The sequence below is a fragment of the Trichechus manatus genome, unplaced genomic scaffold (assembly GCF_000243295.1).
Source record: "Trichechus manatus latirostris isolate Lorelei unplaced genomic scaffold, TriManLat1.0 scaffold00015, whole genome shotgun sequence".
NCBI classification, from domain to species: Eukaryota; Metazoa; Chordata; class Mammalia; order Sirenia; family Trichechidae; genus Trichechus; species Trichechus manatus.
The window spans coordinates 10,247,900-10,273,349 of record NW_004443951.1 but is presented as its reverse complement, the minus strand read 5'-3'; the positions used below and the strand labels follow the sequence as shown (position 1 = coordinate 10,273,349).

At 41.3% G+C, this 25,450-nt stretch overlaps 1 protein-coding gene across 1 annotated transcript in view; it reads left to right on the top strand.

Moving 5' to 3' along the window:
- MAST2 (microtubule associated serine/threonine kinase 2) overlaps positions 1–25,450 on the top strand; it is a 250,767-nt gene that overhangs the window by 200,457 nt on the left and 24,860 nt on the right. Inside the window, exons 7-10 of the mRNA XM_023727112.1 lie at positions 12,537–12,612; positions 17,130–17,208; positions 18,827–18,981; positions 21,106–21,181. Of these exons, the coding sequence (XP_023582880.1) occupies positions 12,537–12,612; positions 17,130–17,208; positions 18,827–18,981; positions 21,106–21,181 (386 nt within the window). The remainder of the gene's footprint in view (positions 1–12,536; positions 12,613–17,129; positions 17,209–18,826; positions 18,982–21,105; positions 21,182–25,450) is intronic.

Here is a 25,450-nt window from a genome sequence, read left to right as displayed (position 1 = left end):
TCTGAGTGTTGTTTGCTTGATATTTTTTTTCCATCCTTTGAGTTTTAGCCTGTTTGTGTCTTAGTCTAAGGTGCGTCTCTTGTAGGCAGCATATAGAGGGATCATGCTTTTTTATCCAATCTGCCACTCTCCGTCTCTTTATTGGTGCATTAAGTCCATTTACATTCAGCGTAATTATTGATAGGTATGAGTTTAGTGCTGCCATCCTGATATTTCTTTTTGTGTGTTGTTCACAGTTTCTTTGTTCCCCTCGATTTTCTGTGCTGAGTCATTTTTCTTTATGTATTTTTTTTTCATCTTTTTCTTTGTTATAGATTTTGTGTTTGCTGGGTCTTTATGTTTTTCTGCTTTTTTATTCTGATTTGTAGGATCGTTAGATTCCTTTGTTGTTACCTTAATATTTACCTCTAATTTTCTAAGTTTGTACCAGTCTTTTATTACTTTATATCGCCTTAACTTCCCCTCCATATAGAAAATCAACGTCTCCATTTTTTTAAGTCCCTCTTTTTTTTGTTTTAATATTATCCTTTTTTACATATTGATATCTGTTTCCCTATTTTCAATGTTTTAGCTTTGATGTATTTTTGATTTCAGTATCTGTGTCAGTACCTGGTTGCTCTGTCCTGTGTTCTAGTCTTGCATTGTTAGCTGGTGTTACTGATTATCTAACTGTAGGACTCCCTTTAGTATTTCTTGTAATTTTGGTTTGGTTTTTGCAAATTCCCTGAACTTCTGTTTATCTAGAAATGCCCTAATTTTGCCATCATATTTCAGAGACAGTTTTACTGGATATATAATTCTTGGCTGACAGTTATTTTCCTTCAAGGCTTTAAATATGTCGTCCCATTGCCTTCTAGCCTTCATGGTTTCTGCTGAGTAGTCTGAGCATATTCTAATTGACTCTCCTTTGTAAATGACTTCTTTTATCCCTAGCTGCCCTTAAAATTCTCACTTTATCTTTGGTTTTGGTAAGTTTGATTATAATATGTCTTGGTGACTTTCTTTTGGGATCTACCTTATGTGGGATTAGATGAGCACCTTGGATAGATATCTTCTCATCTTTCATGATATCAGGGAAGTTTTCTGTCAACAAATCTTCAAGAATTTTCTCTGTATTTTCTGTTATCTCTCCAATCACTCTTGATATTTCTCTTGATAGAGTCCCACATGACTCTTAGAGTTTCTTCATTCTTTTCAATTCTTTTATCTGATTTTCCCTCAAATAAGTTGGCGTCAAGAGCTTTATCTTCAGTGTCACTAATTCTAACTTCTACTGCCTCAATTCTGCTCCTATGACTTTCTATTGAGTTGTCTAATTCTGAAATTTTATTGTTAATCTTCTGGATTTCTGATTGCTGTCTCTCTATGGATTCTTGCGGCCCATTCAATTTGACATTATGTTCTTGAATAACTTTTTTAAGTTCCGCTACTACTGTGTCTATGTTGCCTGGCTGTTTCTGCATTCTGTTGAATATCCTTTCTTATTTCTAGAAGAGTTCTCTATATTAATCTTTTGTATTCTGCCTCTGATAATTCCAAGAAGTTCTCTTCTTCCAGAGAATTTATTGATACTTTATTTTGGGAGCTTGCTGAAGCCATCATGGACTGCCTCTTTATGTGACTTGATATTGACTGTTGTCTCTGAGCCATCAATTATTTATTATAATTTCATTTTGTGTTTGCTTAGTGAGACCTAGCTTCTTATTTTGTTTTGTTTTGATATGTCTAAATAGGCTGCTCATGTGCACTAGTTTGGTTTTTGACAGCTTTTGATCTCTAATGTCCTTTCACCAGGTAGTTAGTTCTGTAACTAAGTATGTGCACACCAGAGTCTGTTAAATTTTCCTATATGGGATCAGCTGGGGTGTGCAGGCAGTCGGTCACCAAGTGTGTGATGCAGACTCTCACCCCCAGTCCTAGAGAGGCATAGGTGATTGGTGCAGGCAGTGTACTCTGGCTGTGGTAGGGGATCATGTGCTGAGCCAGGCAGGGGGCTGACGGGTGCCCTGGGAGTCTGAAAGAAAAGCGTGTCCCTATTCTCTAGGGTGAATAGGTAGGTGAGTTTTGCAGCTAGGCTAAGAGCACCCCAGTTTGTTGGCTGCAAAGACTCGAGGGCACCACTTTTTCCTGAACTCCTGTAGCAGGTGACTAGGCACTTTAGGAGCTACCACCAGTTCTCAAGACCCTGCTGCAGATCGATAAAAGTGCCTACTTGAGGGGCAGGGCTGTTTCGAGTGTCACAAGTCTGCCCGTTCACAGCTGAAGCAGTTGAGGTTAAACTTCAGATGTTTTCCCTGTTGTACTGTGGCAGTGAGGGCTAATGCTGTTGAGATGGGTCCCCACACAGTCTATACAGGGGTGTAAGGCACTCAGAGTCTGCGGACCCCTGATTTCTGTGGCCAGCAAAGGAGGTGTGCCGACCCTGTGTTCCTGGCCTAGGGGAGCCAGCAGCTTGTTTGTTCCCTCTCCAAGGCTAGGAGAATGGGTCAGGGTGCCTTATGGGATCTACTTCCGGCCCAGTGGACTCCTGGTGTAGAGTGGGGAGGGAGGAGATAAAAGGGAGAGAGGTTTTTCCCAAATCCGGTGCAGAGTGCGGAGGTAGGAGTTAAAGGGAGAGAGGTTTTTCCCAAATCCGGTGCAGAGCGCGGAGGTAGGAGTTAAAGGGAGAGAGGTTTTTCCCAAATCTGTTGCAGAGCGCAGAGGTAGGAGGTAAAAGGAAGAGAGGTTTTTCCCAAATGGGCTTTCTTTTTTTTTTTTTTTAATCGCCGTGAAAGGGTGCCCGTATGTACTTACCCTAGCCTCTTGTGAGCTGCTCTTCGCTGGTTCGGAGTGTCCAAGCAGAATCTCTGCTGCCAAGTCTCTCTCAATGTGGAAACTGCTTCTCAAGTGCGCGCGCAGCACGGCTGTTTGCCTGCTTCACCATGGACCCGCGTGGTGGTGTCTGCAGTTTTGCCACCGCGGCTCTTGTGCTTCTCACCTCTTCCAAACGGTCTTCCTCTCCCGTATGACTCAGATGGATTTCTTAACCTTGCCTTGTTCAGGGCTGCCAGATGTTCACTTAGAATCAAATCACTTGTTTTTCCAGGTGTTTGTTGTAAGAGGGATGTAGGAAGCGTCTAACTACTCTGCCATGTTGACCACGCCTCTTGATTCTAACACTTTTAAAATTATCCCTTGCTGTCTGATGGCCAGCTGGAATTTTGTACTCAAATATAATAATTTCCTTGTGTACGCTCTTGTCTCCCTTGTCCTTGTCTCAGTTCAGGTATCCGGTTGTTAGAACCACAACTCTGGTCAGATCCAACTCTTCTATCCTACCTTGTATGACCCAGTGTCATTCACTGTCACTAAAGAAAAAATGGCTGTACCAACTAATCTCACTATAAATTCATTATCACAAACCATAGTTGTCTCTTAATGCTACCAAGTAGTCATACTGATTGTCCTTAATCCATTCACTCTTACTCTTCCATATGATTGTCTCACACCTTCTCAGTCCTCACCCCACCCCACATACCTCTTCACCATCCAAACTTAACTGATGACTTTGCTTCCTGTTTTACTGAGAAAATGGAAGCAATCCCATGAGAACTTCCACAAACTCCTACCCTTACATCTACTCACCTCTCAGCATCTGTACCCATAGATTCTGCCTTCCCATCTGTATACATGAACTATTGATCTCATTTGTAAAGCCAGTCCCTCCACTAGTGCACTAGATCCCATCACTTCTCACTCACTCAAAGACAGTTTTTACTCCAGCAGTTTTTCTTTCTGCTGGATTTTTTTTTTTTTTTTTTTTTTTTTGCTTGCTACTAAATCATTTCTCCCATCTTTAAAAAGGGAAAAGTGATATGAAGTTGGGGGATGACAGGGAGAACCTTGCTAGAGGATAACATTCTAGTAAAGACATCATAGAAGAGAAGGAGTGAGCTAGATGCTACTTGGAGAAAAGCAGACAGGACAAAGGGGATTGCAGATACAGAGGCCCTGAAGTGGGAGTGTACCTGCCATGTTCAGGGTATGCAAGGAGGCCATTGTGGCTGGAGTAGAGTGGGCAAAGGGAAGAATAGAATAAAATGAGGTCTAATTATTGCTCAAAAAAAAAAGAACCCTGTTGCCGTTGAGTTGATTCCTACTCATAGCAACCCTATAGGACAGAGTAGAACTGCCCCATATGGTTTCCAGGGAGCAGCTGGTGGATTCAAACTGCCAACCTTTTGGTTAGCAGCCAAGCTGTTAACCACTGCACCACCAGGGCTCCAAACCGAGCCCTTTGCTGTTAAGTCGATTCTGACAATTGTTGCTAATGTATTGAAATATAATTGATTTCTCTGTATTTGTCTTTATCTTGCAACCTTGCTGAATTCACTTTTTAGCTTTTTTTTAGATTCTGTCAGATTTTCTACATAGACGATCATGTTGTCTCTGAATAAAGAAAATTTTACTTCTTCCTTTCTGATCTAGATGCTTTTTATTTCTTTTTGTTGCCTTATTACCCTGACTAGATCTTCTAGCACAATTTTGAATAGAAGTGGTGAGCACAAGTTTCTTTTGTCCATTTGATCCTATATAGATAGTTGTTAAAAGAGCATAGTGCTCAAGGCAGACATTTTTTGCTAGTTCAGCTAAGCTATTGTTTGGTTTTAAGAAGACTTCAGGGGTTATTTTTGGTTTAAGGTTTAAAGATTATCTCAGGGCAATAGTTTTGGGGGTTTATCCACCCTCCATGGCTCCAGAAAGTCTGGAGTCCGTGAGAATTTGAAATTCCATTCTGCGTTTCCCCCTTTTGATCAGGATTCTTGTATAGAGTCTTTGATCAAAATGTTCAGTAATGATATCCAGGCACCATCTAACTCTTCTGGTTTCATGGCAAAGGAGTCAGTTGTTCATGGAGGCAATTAGCTACACATTCTGTATCCTCCTCCTGTTCCTGAATCTCCTTCTTCCTCTGTTGCTCCAGATGAATAGAGACCAGATGTGCCCTGGATGGCCGCTTGCAAGCTTTTAAGACCCCAGGCACTACTCAACAAATTAGGAGGTAGAACAGAAGCACTAAACATGTTATTAGGCGTCACATGAAACCATGACCCTAAACCTCCAAACCAAGGAACCAAATCCCATGAGGTGTTTGGTTGTACATAAGCAGCCTCAGCAGCTATTTTTTTTTTTTTTTTTGTAATTGTAAATATGTCTATCACACAACTTTTGTCAGTTCAACTTTTTATACGTGTACAGCTTATTGACAGCACTTAATCAACTGTGCAGTCCTACCCTTAATCAATGTGATTTGTCCGTCACTGTAAACTGAAACGCAGTACTCCATAAGCACTAACCCCCCTCTCTTCCTTCTCCTTCCTACCCCTGGTAACCACTAATAAACTTTGATCTCTATACATTTGCTTTTTCTTGTCTTTTTATGTAAGTGAGGTCATAGAATGTTTGTCTTTTTGTGATTGACTCATTTCACTCAGTAGAATGTGTTCAAGCTTCATCCATATTGTAGCATGTATCAAGACTTCATTTCTTCTACTGGCTGAGTAGTATTCCATTGTATGTATGTACCACATTTTGTTTATCCATTCATCTGTTGTTTCTACCTTTTGACTGTTGTTTCCACCTTTTGACTGTTGTAAACAGTGCTGCATTGAACATTGGTGTATACAAGTCTCTGTTCGAGTCTCTGCTTTCAAATCTTTTGGATGTATACCTAGTAGTGGAATTGCTGGGACATATGGTAGTTCTATTTTTAGTTTTTTGGGGAACTGCCATACTGTTTTGCACAATGGCTATACCATTCTGCATTCCCACCAGCAATAGATAAGAGTTCCAATTTCCACACATCCTTGCCAATATTTGTTATTTTCTGTGTATGTGTTGTGTGTGTGTGTGTGTGTGTGTGTGTGTGTGTGTGTGTGTGTGTGTGTATGCTTTCCTATCTTAGCCATCCTAGTGGGAGTGAAATGATATCTCATTGTGGTTTTGAGTTTTTCTTCTGATGTCTAATGACATTGATCATCTTTTCATGTGTTTGGTGGCCATTTGAATGTCCTCTTTAGTGAAATGTCTATTCAAGTCCTTTGCCCATTTTATGACTGGATTATTTGTTTTTTTGTTGTTAAGTTGTTGAAGTCTTATATATATTTTGATTGTTAGATTCTTATCAGATATATGGCTTCTGAAGATGTTCTCCCGGTTTGTAGCTTGTCGTTTTACTTTTTTGGTAAAGGCTTTTGATGAACCAAAGTTTTTAATTTTTATGAGGTCCCATTTATTTATTTTGTCTTCTTCTGTTTGTACTTTTGTTATTATATTAGATAATCCATTGTTAAAAAACTGGGCCCAACAGTGTTGCCCCTGCATTTTCTTCTAAGAATTTTATGGTTTTAGGTTGCACATTTAGGTCCTTAACCCATTTTCAGTTTGTTTTTGTGTATGGTGTGAGACATGGATCCTGTTTCATTTTTCTGCATGTGGAAATCCAATTTTCCCAACACTGTTTATTGAAGAGACTCTTCTTTCCCCATCAAATTGACTTAGCACCCTTGTCAAAAATCAGTTGAGCATAGATGTGTGGGTTTGTATCTGGACTCTCAGTTCTATTCCATTGGTCTATGTGTCCATTGTTATACCAGTACCAAGCTGTTTTGATTTCTGTAGCTGTATAAACTAAAAAAAAAAAATCAAACCGTTTGCTGTTGAGCCGATTCTGACTCATCACAACCCTATAGGACCAAGTAGAACTGCCCCCATAGGGTTTCCAAGGAGTGGCTGGTAGATTTGAACTGCTGACCTTTGTGCTTAGCAGCGGAGCTCTTAACCACTGTGTCACCAGGGCTCCCTTTAGTGTATAGTATGTTTTAAAATCAGGAAGTGTGAGTCCTTCTACTTTGTTCTTCTCTTTCGACATTGCTTTAGTTATTTGGGGCCTCTTGCCATTCCATATAAAGTTGAGAATTGGTTTTTCCATTTCTATAAAGAAAGTTGTTGGAATTTCATCGGGACTGCATTGAATCTGTAGATTGCTTTGGGTAGTGTTGACATCTTAACAATATTAAATCTTCCAATCCATGATCATGGAACGTCTTTCCCTTTATTTAAGTCCTCTTTAATCTCTTTCAGCAGTGTTTTATAATTTTTATTGTATAAGTCCTTCACGTCTGTGGTTAAATTTATTCCCAGATATTTTATTGTTTAGGTGCAATTGAAAATGGAATTGTTTCCCTAATTTCCCTTTCAGATTTCTCATTACTGGTGTATAGAAATCCAACTGATTTTTGTTTGTTAACCTTGTACCTTGCAGCTTTGCTAAATGCCTTTATTAGCTCTAGAAGTTTTCTTGTGGACTCTTTGGAATTTTCTATATATTGGGTCATATCATCCACAAATAAAGATAATTTTACTTTTTCTTTTCCAGTCTGGATACCTTTTATTCCTTTGTCTGGTTTTAATATCAGGGTAATGCTAACCTCATAAAATGAGATGGGAAGTATTCCTTCCCCTTCAATTTTCTGGAAGAATTTGTATAGAATTGATATTATTTTTTCCTTAGAAATTTGCTGGAATTCACCAATCAAGCCATCTGAGCCTGGTGTTTCTTTGTGGGAAGGTTTTTAATTATAAATTTCATTTCTTTAATAGATACAAGGCTATTCAGGTTATCTGTTTCTTCCTGAGTGACCTATAGTAGTTTATATCTTTCAAGGAATTTTTCAGTCTCATCTAATTTGTCAAATTAGTTGGCATAAAGTTGTTAATAATATTGCCTTATCATTCTTTTAATATTTCAAGAATCTCTAGAAATATTATCTCTCTCATTGTCGATGTTGATAATTTGTGTCTTTCCTCTTTTTCTCCTGATCAGTCTAACTATAATTTTATTAATTTTACTGATCTTCTAGAGAAACAGAATATGGTTTTGTTAATTTTCTTTACTGTTTGTGGGTATGTGTGTTTCCATTGATTTCATCTCTGGTGTTACGATTTCCTTCTGGGTTTCATTTGCTCTTCTTGTTCTAGTTTCTTAAAGTAGAAGCTGAGGTTTTTTTCATTGAATCCTTTCTTTTCTAATACAGGGGCTTAGTGCTATAATTTTCCCTCTAACAACTGCTTTAGCAGCATCCCAAATTCTGACATATTCTGTTTTGTATTCAATTCAAAATACTTTTCTAATCTCCCATTTGCTTTCTTCTTTGACCCACAGATTACTCAGAAGTATGTTATTTGTTTTCCAAATATTTGGAGATTTTCCAGAGATTTTTCTGTTACTGATTCCTAATTAATTTACATTAAATTTATTGAGTCTTGTTTTATGGGCCCCAATACGATCCATCTTAGTAAATGTTCCATGTTCATTTGAAAATAATGTATAGTCTACTGTTATTGGGTAGAGTGTTCTATAAGGGTAATTAAGTCAAGTTGGTTGATAGTGTTGTTTAAGTGTCCTATATCCTTACTGATTTTATCCATTTATTCTATCAATTATTGAGAGGCATGTTTACTGTAATTGTGGATTTATCTATTTCTCCTTGCAATTCTGTCAGTTTTTTCTTCATGTATTTGTAAGCTCTGTTATCAGATGCATACATTTTTAAGATTGTTTTGTATTTTTTTTGAAATGACTTTTATCCCCTGGTAATATCGTTTCTTCTGAAATATATTTTGTGTGTTATTAATATAGCCACTTCAGCTTTCTTCTAATTAGTGTTGTTGGGGCATATTTTACCTTTAACATATTTGTGTATTTATATTTAAAGTGGTTTTCTTGAAAGCAGCATATAATCGAGTCTTTTAAAATATATAACTAATAGACTTTATTTTTAGAAAAGTTTTATATTTACATAAAAATTGAACACATAGTAGACAGTTTCCATATTACACCTCCTTTCCCATATACATACCCACCCACCTACAATTTCCCTTCTTTTAACATCTTACATTAGCATGGTACATTTCTTACCGTTAATGTTCTAACATTGATATAGTGAAATTAACTAAAAGTCTGTAGTTTGTTAAAGTTTCTTTAGTTTTTGCCTAATGTCCTTTCTCTGTTCCAGGACCCCACCCAAGATATCCTGTTACATTTAGTTGTCACATCTCCCTAGGCTCCTCTTAGCTTTTACAGTTTCTCAGATTTTCCGTTTTTGATAACCTTGACAGCTTTGAGGACTACTGGTCAGGTATATTGTAGGATGCCCCTCTAGTGGAATTTGTCTGGTGTTTTTCTCATGATTAGACTGGGCTTATGGGTTCTGGGGAGGAAGATCACAGAGGTAAAGTGCCATTTTCATCACATCATGTCAAGGGTACATGATTTATGACTTGATGTTGACCTTGATCACCTTGCTGAGATAGTGTTTCTCAGGTTTCTCCACTGTAAAGTTACCTCCTCCCCTTCTATACTGTTTTCTTTGGAAGGAAGTCCCCAAGTACAGCCCACACTTAAGGTGTGGGGAGTTAGGCTCCTCCTCCTTTAGAGTAGAGTATCTAAATAATTTACTTCGAATTTTTCTGCGTAGGAGATTTGTCTCTTCTCCCTCACTTATTAATTCAAACATTTATTTATATCAGTATGGACTCATGAATATTTCATTTTTTGGGTTATAATCCAGTGTCTTAGTTTTTTCTTATTGCTGCTATAACAGAAATACAAGTGGGTGGCTTTAACAGACATTTATTTTCTCACAGTTTAGGAAGCTGAAAGTCTGAATTCAGGGTACTGGCTTTAGGGGAAAGTGTTCTCTCTCTGTCATCTTTGGCAGAAGGTCCTTGTCTCTTTTCAGCTTCTGTTCCCCAGTTCCTTCATGTGGCATGTATCTTCCTCTCCCTTTGTGCTTGCTCACTTCTGAGCCTAATCTGCTCTTTTTATATCTCAAAAGTGATTAGTTTAAGATACACTCTCCACTGTTATGACCTCATTAACATAATAAAGAAAACCCTATACCCAAATGGGTTTCATCCACAAGTTTAGGGGCTTCTTAGTCATCTAGTGCTGCTATAACAGAAATACCACAAGTGGATAGCTTTAACAAACAGAAGTTTCTCTCACAGTCTAGTAGGCTAGAAGTCCAAATTCAGGGCATCAACTCCAGGGGAAGGCTTTCTTTGTAGGCTCTGGAGGAAGATCCTTGTCATCCATCTTCCCCTGGACTAAGAGCTTCTCTGCGCAGGAACCCCAGGTCCAAAGGATGCACTGTGCTCCCGGCTGTTTTCTTGGTGGTATGAAGTCCCCCTGTCTCTCTGCTTGCTTCTGTCTTTATATCTCAAAAGAGATTGGCTTAAGATACCGTCTAACCTTGTAGACCTCATCAATATAAATATACTAGTGTGTATACTAACCAGTGTATATACACACATCTATAGTTATTTCTATATGTAACTATCTGTATCTATATTAAATTAAACATGAGTTCTCACTGATGTCTTCAACTTTAATCCATTACCGCATGGATCATTCTAGCTTCCTCCTCTTGCTGATCTGCAAGTTTCCACTCCAGTGGTAAGAAACCTGGCTTCCATCATCCACTGTTACGTACTTAATTGTTCAGTTCCAGTCTACATGTCTAGCATTATCAGAATTGTTAACTCATACCCCCCTGGGAAACAACTTTATCAGCTTGAGTTCAGTACTTATGAACAGTTCCTTTTGCCTTTAATGTTATAGATTTCATTCATTTTCAGAGTTACTTAAGTCAGCACTTTTTCCCCCACCCCCTTCAGTGTGGTTGTTTCATACATTTGTAATACTCTTATCTCAAACTGCTTTCTTTCCTGGGATTCCCCAGGAAGAGATTGTAGAGAATTGGTATAATTTCTTCCTTAAGTGTTTGGTATAGTTCATCAGTGAAACCATCCATGCGCCTGATGCTTTCTTTTTCAGGAAATTGTTAATTATTGATTGTAGGGTCTTTCTTTCTTCTTTTGTTTCTTTCTCTTCTTTCCTTCCTTCCTTTCTTGGAAGTCTTTTTTAACCAACCTGCCCATCTCTGCAATTGGGACATTTAGATCATTTATATTTAATGTGGTTGTTGATATGGTTTGGTTTAAATCTACCATCTTATTTGTTTTCTTATTGTCTCATCTGATTTTTGTTCCCTTTTCTTTTTTCTGCTGTCTTTTGTGTTAATTGAGTAAATTTTTTTAATTGTGGTTAAAAAAATATATATATGTATAACAAACTGCCATTTTCAACATTGTTTACATGTATATTTCAGTGGCATTAATTATGTTCATCATGTTGTGCAACCATCATCACTATCCATTTCCAAACTGAGTATTTTTTATTATTACATTTTATGTTTTTTATTGGCTTATTAGCTATAACTGTTTGCTATTTAGTGGTTTCTTTAGAGTTTATAGGATATAATCACTCATTCACCCAAAGAGAATACCTTTATATAATTGGTACAGAGGACTTCATAGGGTAGTGGGGGTACTGATTCAGAGGCTGATTTTTCCTAGATCAGTATGGAAAGACATTAAATGCTGTCTAGGCCCTTTAAGTTGGAGATGATGAGAAACAATAGGGCAGCTTCATGACACTTTGGAACATCCATACCCTCTTCAGGGGAAAAAAAAAAAAAATCGAAAAGAAGATCAGGGCACACTAAACTACCACATTCCCTGGGTAGCTGCAATCCCTCATAGCCGATGTTAGTTCACAGAGGTGAACACAGGAGGGGATGGGGGTCAAGTACATCATGGAGTATGGTGCTTACTTGACATGGCTTTTTGAGTAGAGAGACATTGACAGCTTATGGGAAATAGGGACTCCTCAGTACCAAGCTCCAGCTGGAAGATAGACACGAAAGAAGCGTGGCAGACTTGGGTTCAAGAACTATTGTGATTAGTGCAATGATAGGCACACAGTTTTGTTCAAAGCTTCTGAGCTTTAAGTAAGTAAGCTACAGGGAACTCATGAAGCAAATAAAAGAGATAGGGGTCGTTCCTACACCATGAGAAGGTTGGGTGTACTTTGTGGACTGGAGGCCTGAGTATGGACTGTTTTAAGGGACACTATATTCTGAGTCCCCACCTGAGAGCCTGTTTCTCCTTAAAGCACATACATTTCTTCTGTATCCTCTTGGATGCAGTGTGCAGAGATAAATGTGCAAGAGGCTTTTAGACCAGGAGTCCTGTTGCCCTTTGAGAAATGTTTGCGTGCTTGACTGTGCCTTTCCTTAAGCCATCTGCACTGAATGAGTTCTTCATGCCCTTGGAAAGCTGCATTAACTTGATTAGGCAGATAGGAGTCTAAAATATTCCTAGAAGGGCAGGAAATAGACAAGCTGCTGCTGGACCTAGAATGGATTTCTTGAAAGACGTGGGTTGTTACAAGCACCTTGGGAACAAGGGAGAAAATTTCTAGGCTGCCAAACTTTTACAAAGAGAGAATCTTTAAACAGATGGTTGCCCTGGAGAAACAGCCATATATGCTAAGTGCCAATGCTAGGGGAAGATTTCTTGCCTAAATGTGCTCACAGTTGTCCTCAGAAGCAAACCTCACTGAGAATTTCTTTTGCTTTCCCCATCCACAGGTAGCAGTCCTTTGGACAGCCCCCGGAATTTCTCTCCAAATGCACCTGCTCACTTTGCCTTTGTTCCTGCCCGTAGGTAAGTTGATAGAAAACCTCCTTTGTGATTAACATGTGTGACACTTGCGTGAATGTAACCTTCCTCTTTTGAGTCACTGCGCCTCCAGACGTATCAGCTTTGGGCTACTAGCCATCAAAATACCTTCCTTGCTTTCCTCTCCCAGGCTATAATCATCTTGTTCAAGTTTTACCTTCTAGATGCCATAGGTATTTGTGTTTGAGTCATAGGAGAGTAGATATTAGAAGTAGATTAATTTTTATAATCCTAAGCACAAGTCCCTGGTACCCTCAAGGTATGTTTCAAAGCATTATACTCTTAATGGGGTGATCAGTTAGAAAATGGGCTCTGCTCCTAGGGGGACCCAAAGTTATACTAACTCAGCTATTTCTAAGGGGCAGAAAGGGACCTTATGTGCCCCTTTTCTTGACTCTGAAGATAAATTTGTCAGGAACTGAGATGGCCCATGTATGGGGATCAGTGGACTACAGGGTCTTCTGTGAATTTAGAACAATATGGTACATACAGAGCCTTGCTTGTATTTCTCTTTCCATTTCTTCTCTTCCCAAAAATGATACAGCCCTATCTCTGGCACATGGTAGCACTCCTGACAGCTCAGCCCATTGCTAGGGTGTCACCTGGTCTCTGGAGGGGTGCTGAGCTGACTGAGATGGAAACTACATACCAAGGCCCAAGCATAAATGGTTTCCTTTTCAGAATATTTTATAAGATCCTTTGTTGGCCGAGTTCATGTCCTTTGATTTTATTTTTTGTTTTTTTTTAATTTTCTTGGTTAGAATCAGTCTCTGATATTGAAACATCCAGAAAGATCATGGCTCCATGATTTAAAGGATTTAGAACCTTTAAATGATAGGGAATATAATACAGCATGAGGCCAGAGCAACTTCTACACTTAGGCTAATTTTTTTTTGAAGATTGTTCTGCTGAATACATAACAGAAAGAGAATGGACTCCTGGAAAAATCATTAGCTCATTATTCAGATGACAACCTAGAAGAAATCCATCTTCTTTCTAGCTAGGATTCTTTGTAGCTGAAAAGGACGTGGACAGGTTGGGAGATGTTTGGTGGCTGACTTAGGTGCCCCTACCTGACCTGATTTCCTTATTGAAAACAAATTTCATCTAGACTTGTTCTGTGGACTTATCTCTCCTAACCTGTGTAACTTCCTTTAGTTAACCAAGGATCCAGATAGAATCATTTACAGTATAAAAATATGCTGGATTGATGCATTTGTTTTTCCAGCCCAGGTGGAAAAACTTACTTATCCCAGACTTCCAGCCTGGACTGTGTTTGAATTGTAACCTCAGATGAGGACTGAACTGGCACAACAGGATCTGTCCCCAGATCCCTTTAAGTGGCATTGAGTCATTTCCCATTCATCCAGTAAATATTTATTGAGCACCCACTATAAGCTAGACACTATGTTGAGTACTTAATTTTACAGTGATAACAAAATAAACATAGTCCCTACTTTCCTGAAGCTTATAGTCTAGTAGAGTCTGTGTTTGTTGTTCCCTTTACAAGGATTGTTGTCGCCTCAAATCTTCACTTAGTTAACTCATGCTTGTATTCATGTCTTATCTCAAATGTCAACTTCTCTGAGAGGCCTTCCCTTACTCCACATTCTAAAGGAGCCCCTAGTCATTTTCTATCAAGTCATCTATTTTATTTTCAAAGTGTGACGTATCAGTACCTGATATTTTCCTATTTGCTTCTTTTCTGTCTCCCTCCAACCAGAATCAGAACACCTTTAGTAGAGATACCTTCATCTGTTGAAAGCTGTGTCTCCTTGTACATAATAAGCACTCAGTCAGTGTTTGTTGATTGAATGAGTGGTGGGGGAGAGAGAAATAAATGAGCAAGTAAACAAACAAATATATAGTTACAAATTGTGATAAGCACCATGAAGGGAAAGAACATAATGCTGCATGAAAGAATAGGGAGGGAGTGGGGATGGAGAATCTATACTGGATGGTCACGTAAGGCCTCTCTGAAAGATTGACTTTTAAGCTAAGGCCTGAGAGATGAGAAGGAGCCTGCCATTGAGAGTGGGAACACTGGTGTGTGGAGCATTCCAGCCAGAGGGAAGAGCATATTTCATGGGATACCCTTGGGTCTGCTTCATTTCCTAGGCTTCAGGAATAGGGCCAACTGGGGGGCGGGGTTTAGGGCCTGCTGTTACCACTGGACCCAGGCTGATCTGTGGCTTCCAGGGTACTCAGGAACTGTTTGTCCCTAGGTTAGTGGCCTCAGGCTTGAGCCTTAGAGAGTCACAGTAGTTTGGAATATCATAAAAAAGACAGATATAATAAAACACTAAGGTAGACCCATCCATCCTAAAAATTCACTTTAGACTTCCACACGTTTCTAAACTGAAGGTTTACCTCCATCAAGCTTGACTAAATGCCAGTAATCAGACAGATCACTCCCTCTGGTTTCCTTTGGTTCTCACTATAGTGTACATCTTTTCACTACAGCCATGGCCACAGAGCAGACAGGTAAATAGGGGGTGTGACAGGGAGAGGGGCTGGGAAACTGCTATGCATGGCCAGACCATAGGGTTTGTGATTTTGTGCTTCGTGAGAGCTGGTTGTGTTGATTCTTCGACTGTGGGTGTGAACATTGGACCTTCCATATCTAGCAAGGAGGCCCTAAGGGATCCCCCACTGCCTGCTGAAACTGAGGCTCAGGGCTTACATCCTTGGAGGCAGGAATTGCTTAATGGTTCCAACTGCTGAATAGTTCCAAACTTCTGGCCTAGGGATAAGTCACCTAGTGAGGTGACCAGGCAGAGGAAGTAGAGGCATCCTATGGTGGCATATCTTCCTCAGTGGCCCTCTGCTCTTCAGTATACAGAGAAATGCTGCCATGCAGTTGGTTTCCATTTCTATGTAAAGAAGGAAGACTTTCCTTTGAAAAAGTTGCTTGATAAGGGTTTGGGACACCCATCCCCGAGTTATACTGATTCCATCTTAGCTGAGCTTTTTTTCCTGGTATTGACCTGCTTTCTTGTGTAGAGCTCCCAGGACCCCACAGAGAGATCAGAGCATTATGTTTAAGCACCCTCCTGGACGTTTTGCCTCAGAGTCTGGGTTCCAGCAGAGCTATAACTGACATGTGCTGGCTGCCTGGGTGGCATGAAGTTGGAGTTGTATGCATGCAGCATGGAACCCCGGGCTCTCTCCTTACAGAACACGGCAGGGAAGGCTGCTAGTTATTGGTGGGGGTGGAAAGGAGTGCTTCAAAAGGAGAAACCCTGAGCAAGGTTATTCCTCCTTTTTCTTCCTCCTCTTCCGTCCCCCTCACCCCACAGACACATAGCTGTGAAGCCTTGATCCAATCACCCAACTCTCTGGGTCTCAGTGTTTTATGTAAATTGAGCATATTGAACTTAGTTCTAAAGATCCTCCATTGCTGATGTTTTAAGGTTTTATGACACGCAGCACAGGCATTTTTCTCCAGCTTTAACCAGAGCAGGATATATCCCCAAGCTCTGTGAGAAATTTTTTTGTTACTCCACATCCCACAGTCCAGGCAAGGAATTATGTGTTTGTGTTATAAAAGCTTCAAACCATTCAGATGCCTGCTTGATCTTTCTCCTCTACAACAAAGCAGGTGGCTGTGGTTCTTTGTGATGAGCTTTGGGGAACATCCTCTCAAGAGCACTAGCAGGCCACCTCTAAGGCCCCACATACAACCAAGGGTATATCACCTCCCTCCTCTTTTATAAGGTTACTGTCACACTTTGGCAAACATTCTCAAAAACAGTTTTATGGGTGATGCAAATGGTTAAGCACTCAACTACTAACCAAAAGGTTGACAGTTCATACCCACCCAGAGGTGCCTTGGAAGAAAGGCCTGGCAGTCTACTTCCAGAAGGTCACAGCCTTGAACACCCTACGGAACAGTTCTACTCTGCACACATGGGGTTGCCATGATTTGGAATTGACTTGGTGGCAACTGGTTGGTTATTTTTTTTCTTTCTTTTTTTAATGGATCCTAGTCAGCCTTTAACTACTTGCCATCGATGAATTCATGTTCAGTTCAGACCCAGATGGTGGTTCACTTCTTCCTGTTTGTCAACCCAGTGGCCTGGGAAAGACCAAAGTGTTCTTCACATGAAGTCTTTAAAAAAGGGAATAATTGCATTTCGGTGGCAATTCCCTCCTTGTAATGATGCCTTTAATTGGAGTCCTCTGCCATTGCTTCTCTGAAAGTGATTAAGTATTGAGAGTATAAAGACAGCTATTTGAGAACCACAGTATTGTACACAGATATTCTTACTCAAAGTCATGGACCCCTTTATAGTCAGAAATGTCTGTCGTTGCAGTAGAAGACACAAACAGTAGGCCTTCATGTAGGAGAGAGACGTGAAAGCATGTAGTAGATGCAGCAGTACTATGTTAAGACAAGAGTCTACCAGTTAACTGCCAAAAAATGATGACAGAAGGACAGACAGATTATGGGCCCAGGAGGAGATCTTGTGGAAACTGTCTAATACTCTTTTCTTATATAGGACTGATGGACGGCGCTGGTCTTTGGCCTCTTTGCCTTCTTCAGGCTATGGAACCAACACTCCTAGTTCTACTGTCTCAGTAAGTAGCTAAATCTGTAGGTACACCCTTTCACCCTGAGGAAGTACTTTACTGTGGATGATTGATCCCTACCCTTACAGTGTTGCAAAGTGGTTCTCAACTTTTCCTCCTATGAGCCAAACTCAAAGAGGTTGTTTAGGGACAAGACTGAGTGGGGCAGAGTACTGTGACCCTTAGCAGCCATAGCCAGACCCATTAAATGCTTTTGGAAAGGATAACTAGCACCCTTTCTGGGAGTTGGTTATACCTAGCAGAGTCAGAGAAGAGATTGAGCGGGGACTTTTGCCTTTTGCCAGTGATGCCCAGGTATGGGGGCTTTACGCATGGTTTCCTTACTTTCCCCAGTCGTATTTCCAGAACTGCATCCAAGAGAAGGTGACCCCTCCATGCCCCAAAATCCTGGTAGATTCCCTCCCCCCGCAATTCTGTCACTTTTTTATTTTATTGTTGTAGTTTAAATGAAGTTTACATTTGAAGTTAGTCTCCCATACAAAAATTTGTACATACATTGTTATGTGACCCTAATTGCTCTCCCCATACTGTGACAGCACACTCCACCTTTCCACCCCTGATTCCCCATGTCCATTCAACCAGCTCCTAGCCCTCTCTGCCTTTCCATCTCACCTCCGGACAGAAGCTGGCCATTTAGTCTCTTATATCTACTTGAGCTAAAAGGCACACACCTCACGAGTATCACTTTATGTCCCACTGTCCAGTCCAATCTCTGTCTGAAGAGTTGGCCTCGGAAATTGTTTTAGTTCTGGGCTCACAGAGGATCTGGGGGCCCTGCTTTCTGGGGTTCCTCCAGTCTCAGTCAGACCATTAAGTCTGGTCTTCTTACTAGACCAGTTCTGTCACTTTTTTCTTTCAAAAAAGAAGGGAAGAATGATTGTTATTTGAAATTCTAGTTTGGTATGTATCAGCAAAAAGGCCAGGCCTGTCTCTAAAACTTTGTTATGTTTCTTTTAGGGATAGTTTTAGCCTAAAGCACAACAGATTTCCAAATTGTTACTGTGCAGAATTACCTAAAATGAATCTTCCTCATTGAGCAACTTTTTGTTGAAGCCAGGATGTCAGGCTTGGCAAACTTTTCCTGTAAAGGGCCAGATAGTAAACAAAAGAGCAAATGTTTTAGGCTTTGCCAGAAAAACCAGGCCATGGCCCGGCTGACCCCTTTGCCACTTCTTCCACCTCTGTTCAGATCTTCTCTCCTCACTCTGTCCATATCCATGAATCCCAGGCAGGGAAAGGAGTATGACTTCCTCCCTTGACCTAGACACGACTCTTAAACTGATCCAGAGGTCTCACTGGTCTTTTGGCAACTGTTAATCTTCAGATCTTTCCCTAGTAAATACTCTTCTTCCCACAATCCTTTACTCAAACAGGTGTTTTTTTGGACTCACAATAAAAATCCTGTTCAGTCTAATTTTAATAGACTCAGTCCATTGCCGCAGCTTATTGCCCGCCATGGCAAAAGGGAGCAAGGGAAAGAAGACTGTCCTTTGGGTTTATTTTTGAATATTGACTAGGAAGCCCCTGACCATTTGCAATTCTTCTCTTTTCATGGACTGCCCTTAGACATGCCTTTAATGCTGTTTGTTAATATTTTCCTCTGTAGTCTTCATGCTCCTCACAGGAAAAGCTGCACCAGTTGCCCTTTCAGCCTACAGCCGATGAGCTGCACTTTTTGACAAAGCATTTCAGCACAGAGAGTGTACCAGATGAGGAGGGACGGCAGTCCCCAGCCATGCGGCCCCGTTCCCGCAGCCTCAGGTGAGGAGTGCTGTCTGCCCAGTGCTCTAGTACCTGTGGTCTCAGCTTGTTTGCATAGCACAGGAGTCAGCACACTTGCTCTGTAAAGGGCCAGGTAGTAAATATTTTACACTTTGCGGGCTGTACGGGCTCTGTCACAGCTATTTAACTCTGCTCTTGTAGTATGAAAGCAGCCGTAAACAATATGTAACTTTGACGCAATGGTTAAGCACTCAGCTGCTAACCAAAAAGTTGATGGTTCGAATCCACCAGCAGCAACACAGGAGAAAAGACCTGGCGATCTGCTCCCATAGAGATTACAGCCTAAGAAAACACTACAGGGCAGTTCTACTCTGTCCTATAGTTTTGCTGTGAGTCGGAATCGACTCAATGACACACAACAACATTTACAAAAACAGGCAACAGGCTAGATTTGGCCAGCAGCCCATAGTTGGCCAACCCCTGGCATAACACGTTGGCACAGCTCGAATGAGCCAAGTCCAGTGAAGCTCAAGGCCTTTCTGGCTTTGGGTACAGCTCAACTCACTACCCCAAGAGATCTCTGAGGATGCTGTCAAGCAGTTCCTCTCTTTTTCCTTTTAAAAGTAGTTAACAGTAGAGATATACTTTAGACTCTGTTCAGTAAAAGGAGAATAGTAGTAACATCAATCCTGATGGTTGCCTGGGCTGCAGAACCTGGCTTATAGGCGCAGGGTGTATGAGCCAAGCCAGCCAAAAAAGTTGCTGCTGAAGACACAGGAGGCTGACCCAGGAAAGACAATTTCAAAAGCAGAATTAAATGCCCACTGGAATCTAGCTTATTTCCCTGAATCACCTGGGCTCATATCATTAAACCAAACAAACCCAAACAGCTGATTTATCTGTGAATTCCTTACCTTAATTGGTTATTCTCTTTGGCATTTCCTGATGAATCTATGCCAAGATTCAACGTTAAGGAAGAGGATGGAGATTAAGATGATCATGGCTTTAATGACTGAGCTCAGCTTTCCAGGGTCCCTGGGAAGTAATGAATGGGCTAACATGTGCAGGGTGGGTTCCCAGAGGAGCAGGCCTCCCAGAAAGAATCCTCTCAGGTGATGATGGCACCGTGATGTCAGGGAGTGAGCTGGGCCAGGCCACGAAGACTGGTTCAGGGTCAGAGCTTGATGAAGATGATGACTGGGACTACAGTACAAAGGATGAAGAATACAGATGAGTGGGCATGCATCCCCAGTGCCTTTCTTTCTCTCCTACAGAGGAGCACCTGAATTTGGGTCTCAGCAACCCACACCGAGTAAAGGCTACCTTTTAGGCTCTCTGAGATTGAGAGGACGATGTTCACGTTCAGGGAAATCCCCGCTGCGTTCTTCTTAAGTACTTGGTGATGCATTGTTCCAGAGAGGAAAGGCAGGGAGGAACAGTTCTGAAACCAGCCCAGCTGGGATGACATGTCAGGGGCAGCAAACTAGGTAGAACCCAAACATCCATCCAATTGTGTTGCTCAAGCTTTGAAATTCTTTAATGGAATATAACCATACATGGGCCAGAGGGGAAGATTTAGATTTGGGGGGAAAATAATAAATTAAGGCTAAAAACGTACTGGGCTCTTTGTAGATGACGCAGGCTTATAATTCACTACAGGCTGAATTGGCCTCATTCACGCCCCAGGTCAGAGCACCACTGGCTGCAGTTTGCCTATAAAAAGATACAGGTGTACAGAGTCTTGCTTTCGTTGCAGTTTAATTTGATTCATAGAACATGCTGGGTTATACCCAGCCCCACTGGCAAAAGCTACGAGAACGCAGAATCCTGACCTAGGGAGGTCATCCTGGGAAAGCCACCAGTGGGCTCGGGAATAGGCTCCCTCCATCCTAGGCCTTTTCAGTTTGTGGCAGAGGTCTCTGTGAAAGCCAGGCTTGTTGCAGGAGAGAGAAAGTAGCCTAGCTCCAGATGGCACCATTTTGAACTGAACAAGGTGCATTGGCAGCTTCAGGAATAAGGAAGGCTCTGGAACTCAGCACTCATTAAGGTGGGAGTGTGTGGGGTACTGAAGACAGTGGGAGGGAGGGGCTCTGGGGGATGGTCATCGTTCTACTTGATAGTTCCATAGCACAAAAGTAACACAATTATTTCTTTCTTATTTAGTCCTGGACGGTCCCCAGTTTCCTTCGACAGTGAAATAATAATGATGAATCATGTGTACAAAGAAAGATTCCCCAAGGTAAGGACCCAGTTAAAAGACTGGTGACTCTTCTGAGGATGGCTGACTGCAGCCAGCCCCAATGGGAAGACTCAGGGGGTGAGGGGATAAAGTGCTGCCTGCAGAGCTAATCAAGCAGAAGAGCAGAAAGGCACCTGGAGGAGGGGTACAAGCACCGGGCTTCCAGGCTCCGCCTGAGAAGAAGAAGGCAGCAGAGGACTTAAGGTTAAGGATTGTGGAGCTTCTGTTTCTCCACTCCCTAGAGGAAGGGATATCTAGAGAGAAAAGTCAAATCGGTATCCTACCATGTATTAAGGGAAAGGAAAGAACTGGAGATCTTGTTTCTAACTCCATGTCAGGATCCCTGAGCCAGGGTCCCCCAGAACAAGATTTGCCCTCCAGTAGCACCTTCATTCAATACAGAGTTCTTAAGTAGCACCTCATTACCAGACCAAGACCTCAGCGTTGCTTACTAGCATTTAGATTTGTGTTTTCAAGCTAGAAAATGCAGAGAGAGGAAGGAAGATTGCTATCCTGAGATAGTTGAGAAATAACCTTCACAATTCTGTGGTTTGGCTATTGCAAATGACTTCTGACACCAACTACCTGGTGTTAGGCCAAATGTCACAGGTTAAAGGCACAGTCCTATTAGAATGACTCACAGAACTCACTGAAAGTGTTATACTTACAATTATAACTTTATCACAGCAAAAAGATACAAATCAGAACCAGCCAAAGGGGGAGATGCATAGGGTAAGGTCTGGGAGAGTCCCAACAGAAACTTCCATTATCTTCCCCCTGTGGAGTTGGAACGTGTCCCCCTCCTGGCACATCGATATGTGAGAATATTGTCAGGGAAGCTCACTGAGCCTTGGTGTCCAGAATTTTTATTGAGGCTTCAGTACATAGGCATGATTGAGTAAATCATTGGTCACATGATTGAACTCACTCTCTAGCCCCTTCCTCTAAACTCTGCTCTTGTAGTAGGAAAGTGACGTCAGACCGTATGTAAACTTCAACGTGGTATCACACGGCTCAAAGCTCCAAACCTGAATTCACATGGTTAGCCTTTCTGGCATGGCTAACCCCATCCTGAGTAATCTAATTAAAATAAACTATCAGAAAACCATAAAATTCTTAGAAGAAAATGCAGGGGCAATGTTGTCGGGCCTAGCTTTTAACAATGGATTATGTAATATAATAAAAGCACAACAAAAGACAAAATAAATAAATGGAACCTCATAAAAATTAAAAACTTTGGCTCATCAAAAGACTTTACCAAAAAAGTGAAAAGACAAACTACTATGTGGGAGAATATCTTCGGAAACTATATATCTGATAAGAATCTAATAATCAAAATATATATAAAACTTGGACAACTTAACAGCAAAAAGATAACCCAGTCATAAAATGGGCAAAAGACTTGAATAGACATTTCACCAAAGAAGACATTCGAGTGGCCACCAAACACATGAAAAGATGCTCAGTGTCATTAACCATCAGGGATGCAAATCAAAACCACAATGAGATACCATTTCATTCCTGCTCGTATGGCTAAGATTAAAAAAAAATAAAAGTAACAAATGTTGGCGAGGATGTGGGGAAATTGAAACCCTTATCCATTGCTGGTGGGAATGCAGAATGGTACAGCTGTTGTGGAAAACAGCGTGGCAGTTCCTCAAAAAACTAAAAATAGACCTACCATATGACCCGAAATACTTGAAAGCAGAGACTCAGAGACTTGTACACCACTGTTCATTACAGCACTGTTCACAGTAGCCAAAAGTTGGAAAAAACGTAAATGCCCATCAACAGATGAAATGAGTATACAAAACGTGGTACATACATACAGTGGAATACTACTCAGCCAGTAGGAGAAATGAAGTCTTGATACATGCTACAGTATGGATGGAGCTTGAAGACTTATGCTGAGTGAAATAAGTCAATCACAAAAGGACAAAATTGTCTGATCTCACTTATATAAAAAGATAAGAAAAGAGAAATTTATAGAGACCAAAGTTTATTAATGGTTACCAGGGGCAGGAAGGAGCGGGATGGGGGTGATTAATGGTGATGGAAAAATTACATTGATTAAGGGTATAATTGCACAGCCAGTTATTGTAATTGTTGTCAGTAAATTGAACAACTGTAAAGAGTTGAACTGGTAAAAGTTGTATGATAGATATATTTACAACAACTACCAAAAAAAAATAGCTTCTGAGGCTGCTTATGTACAACCAAAAGCTTCATGGGATTTGGTTCCTTGGTTTGGAGGTTTAGGGTAGTGGTTTCATGGGACATCCTAGTTCATTGGCCTAATAACGTGTTTAGTGCTTCTGTTCTACCTCCTAGTTTGTTGTGTAGTGCGTGGGATCTTAAGAGATTGCAAACGGCCATCCACGTCACAGCGGTTGGTCTCTGTTCACCTGGAGCAACAGACGAAGAAGGAGACTCAGAAATAGGAGGAGGATATGGAATGTGTGGCTAATTGCCTTCATGAACAACTGCCTCCTTTGCCATGAGACCAGAAGAACTGGATGGTGCCTGGCTACCATTACTGAACATTTTGATCAAAGATTCTATAGAAGAATCCTGATCAAAAGGGGGAAATGCAGAACAGAATTTCAACTTCTCATGGACTCCAGACTTTCTGGAGCCATGGAGGGTGGATAAACCCCTGAAACTATTGCCCTGAGATAATCTTTAAACCTTAAACCAAAAATATCCCCTGAAGTCTTCTTAAAACCAAATAATAGTTTAGCTTAACTAATAAAATGTCTGCCTTGAGCCTTGTGCTCTTTTAAGAACTATCTGTATGGAATCAAAGTGACAACAGCAACTCAAAAGATTAGATGGGAACCTTAGTGGGCAGTAAGTTTATGTTAATGGGGGAGGAACAACTCAGAAAAGAAGGATGAGAATGATGGCACAACTTGAAGAATGTAATCAGTGTCACTGAACTGTACCTGTAGAAACTGTTGAATTGGTATATGTTTTGCTGTGTATAGTCTCAACAACAAAATAAAATTTAAAGATAAAAAATAAGCTATCAGGTGTGGTCCAAGGGACCAAATATGAATTACAAGGATACTCCAATTATTAGGGGAAATTCCAAGGATTTAGAGACTACCTCCCAGCAAGCAGAGACAAAGGCCACCCCTGGGTGGCACAAATGGCTAAGCACTCACCAAAAGGTTGATGGTTTGAACCCATCTGTCATGGTTTGAATTATGTCCCCCCAAAAATGTGTGTATCCAATTTGGCTAGGCCATGATTCCTGGTACTGTGTGATTTTCCTATATGTTGTAAACCTGCCTCTATGATGTTAATGAGGGTGGATGGGTGGCAGTTGTGTTAGTAAGGCAGGACTGGATTTACAAGACTGGATTGTGTCCTGAGGCAATCTCTTGAGATATAGAAGACAGAAGTGAGCAGTGAGACAGGGGGACCTCATATCATCAAGAAAGCAGTGCTGGGAGCAGAGCACATCCTTTGGACCGGGGTCCCTGCGCTGAGAAGCTCCTAGTCCAGGGGAACACTGATGAGAATGCCGACAGAGAGAGAAAGACTTCCCCTGGAGCTGACGCCCTGAATTTGGACTTTTAACCTACTTTGACTATGAGGAAATAAACTTCTGTTCATTAAAACCATCCACTTGTGGTATTTCTGTTGTAGCAGCACTAGATGACTAAGACAGAATTTGGTACTGGGAGTGGGGTGCTGCTCTAACAGATACCTAAAATGTGGAAGCGGTTTTAAAACTGTGAATGGATAGACGTGCGGCAGTGACAGAACCAGCAGCAGCAGAGAACCTGCAGCAGCAGAGAACCTGCAGCAGCAGAGAACCAACAGCAGCAGAACCAGGAGACCAGTGCGAGATGGCGCTGGAGCCGACCCACGGAGTGAGAGAGCTGAGTGTCTGTGTGCAGGAGGCTTTCTGGCAGAGTGGGGTGCCTCCGGGCACTTATACCAGTGGAGCTACTGAGCTTTGGAACACTTGCCCCAGCAGGGCAGATGCGGGCATGAGGCCTGAGGGCCGAGAGGCCATAGGAAGCAGAAGCTGAAGAGACAAGGGACACAAGAAGCCGAGCTGCTTCGGTCTCAAAAGGTATGGCCATGACCTCAGGGGTTTCAAAGGGTGGAGCCTTGGCCTCTGGTGTTTCTAAGGGTGGAGTTGTCACTCCGATGGACTAGGAGAATGGTGCCCCTAAAGCCAAGGGAGCAGAGTTGCTGTCCCAGTGGGCCTGGAAGGTGGAGCTGAAGCTCAGGGTTGAGGGGCCTCCACTCAAA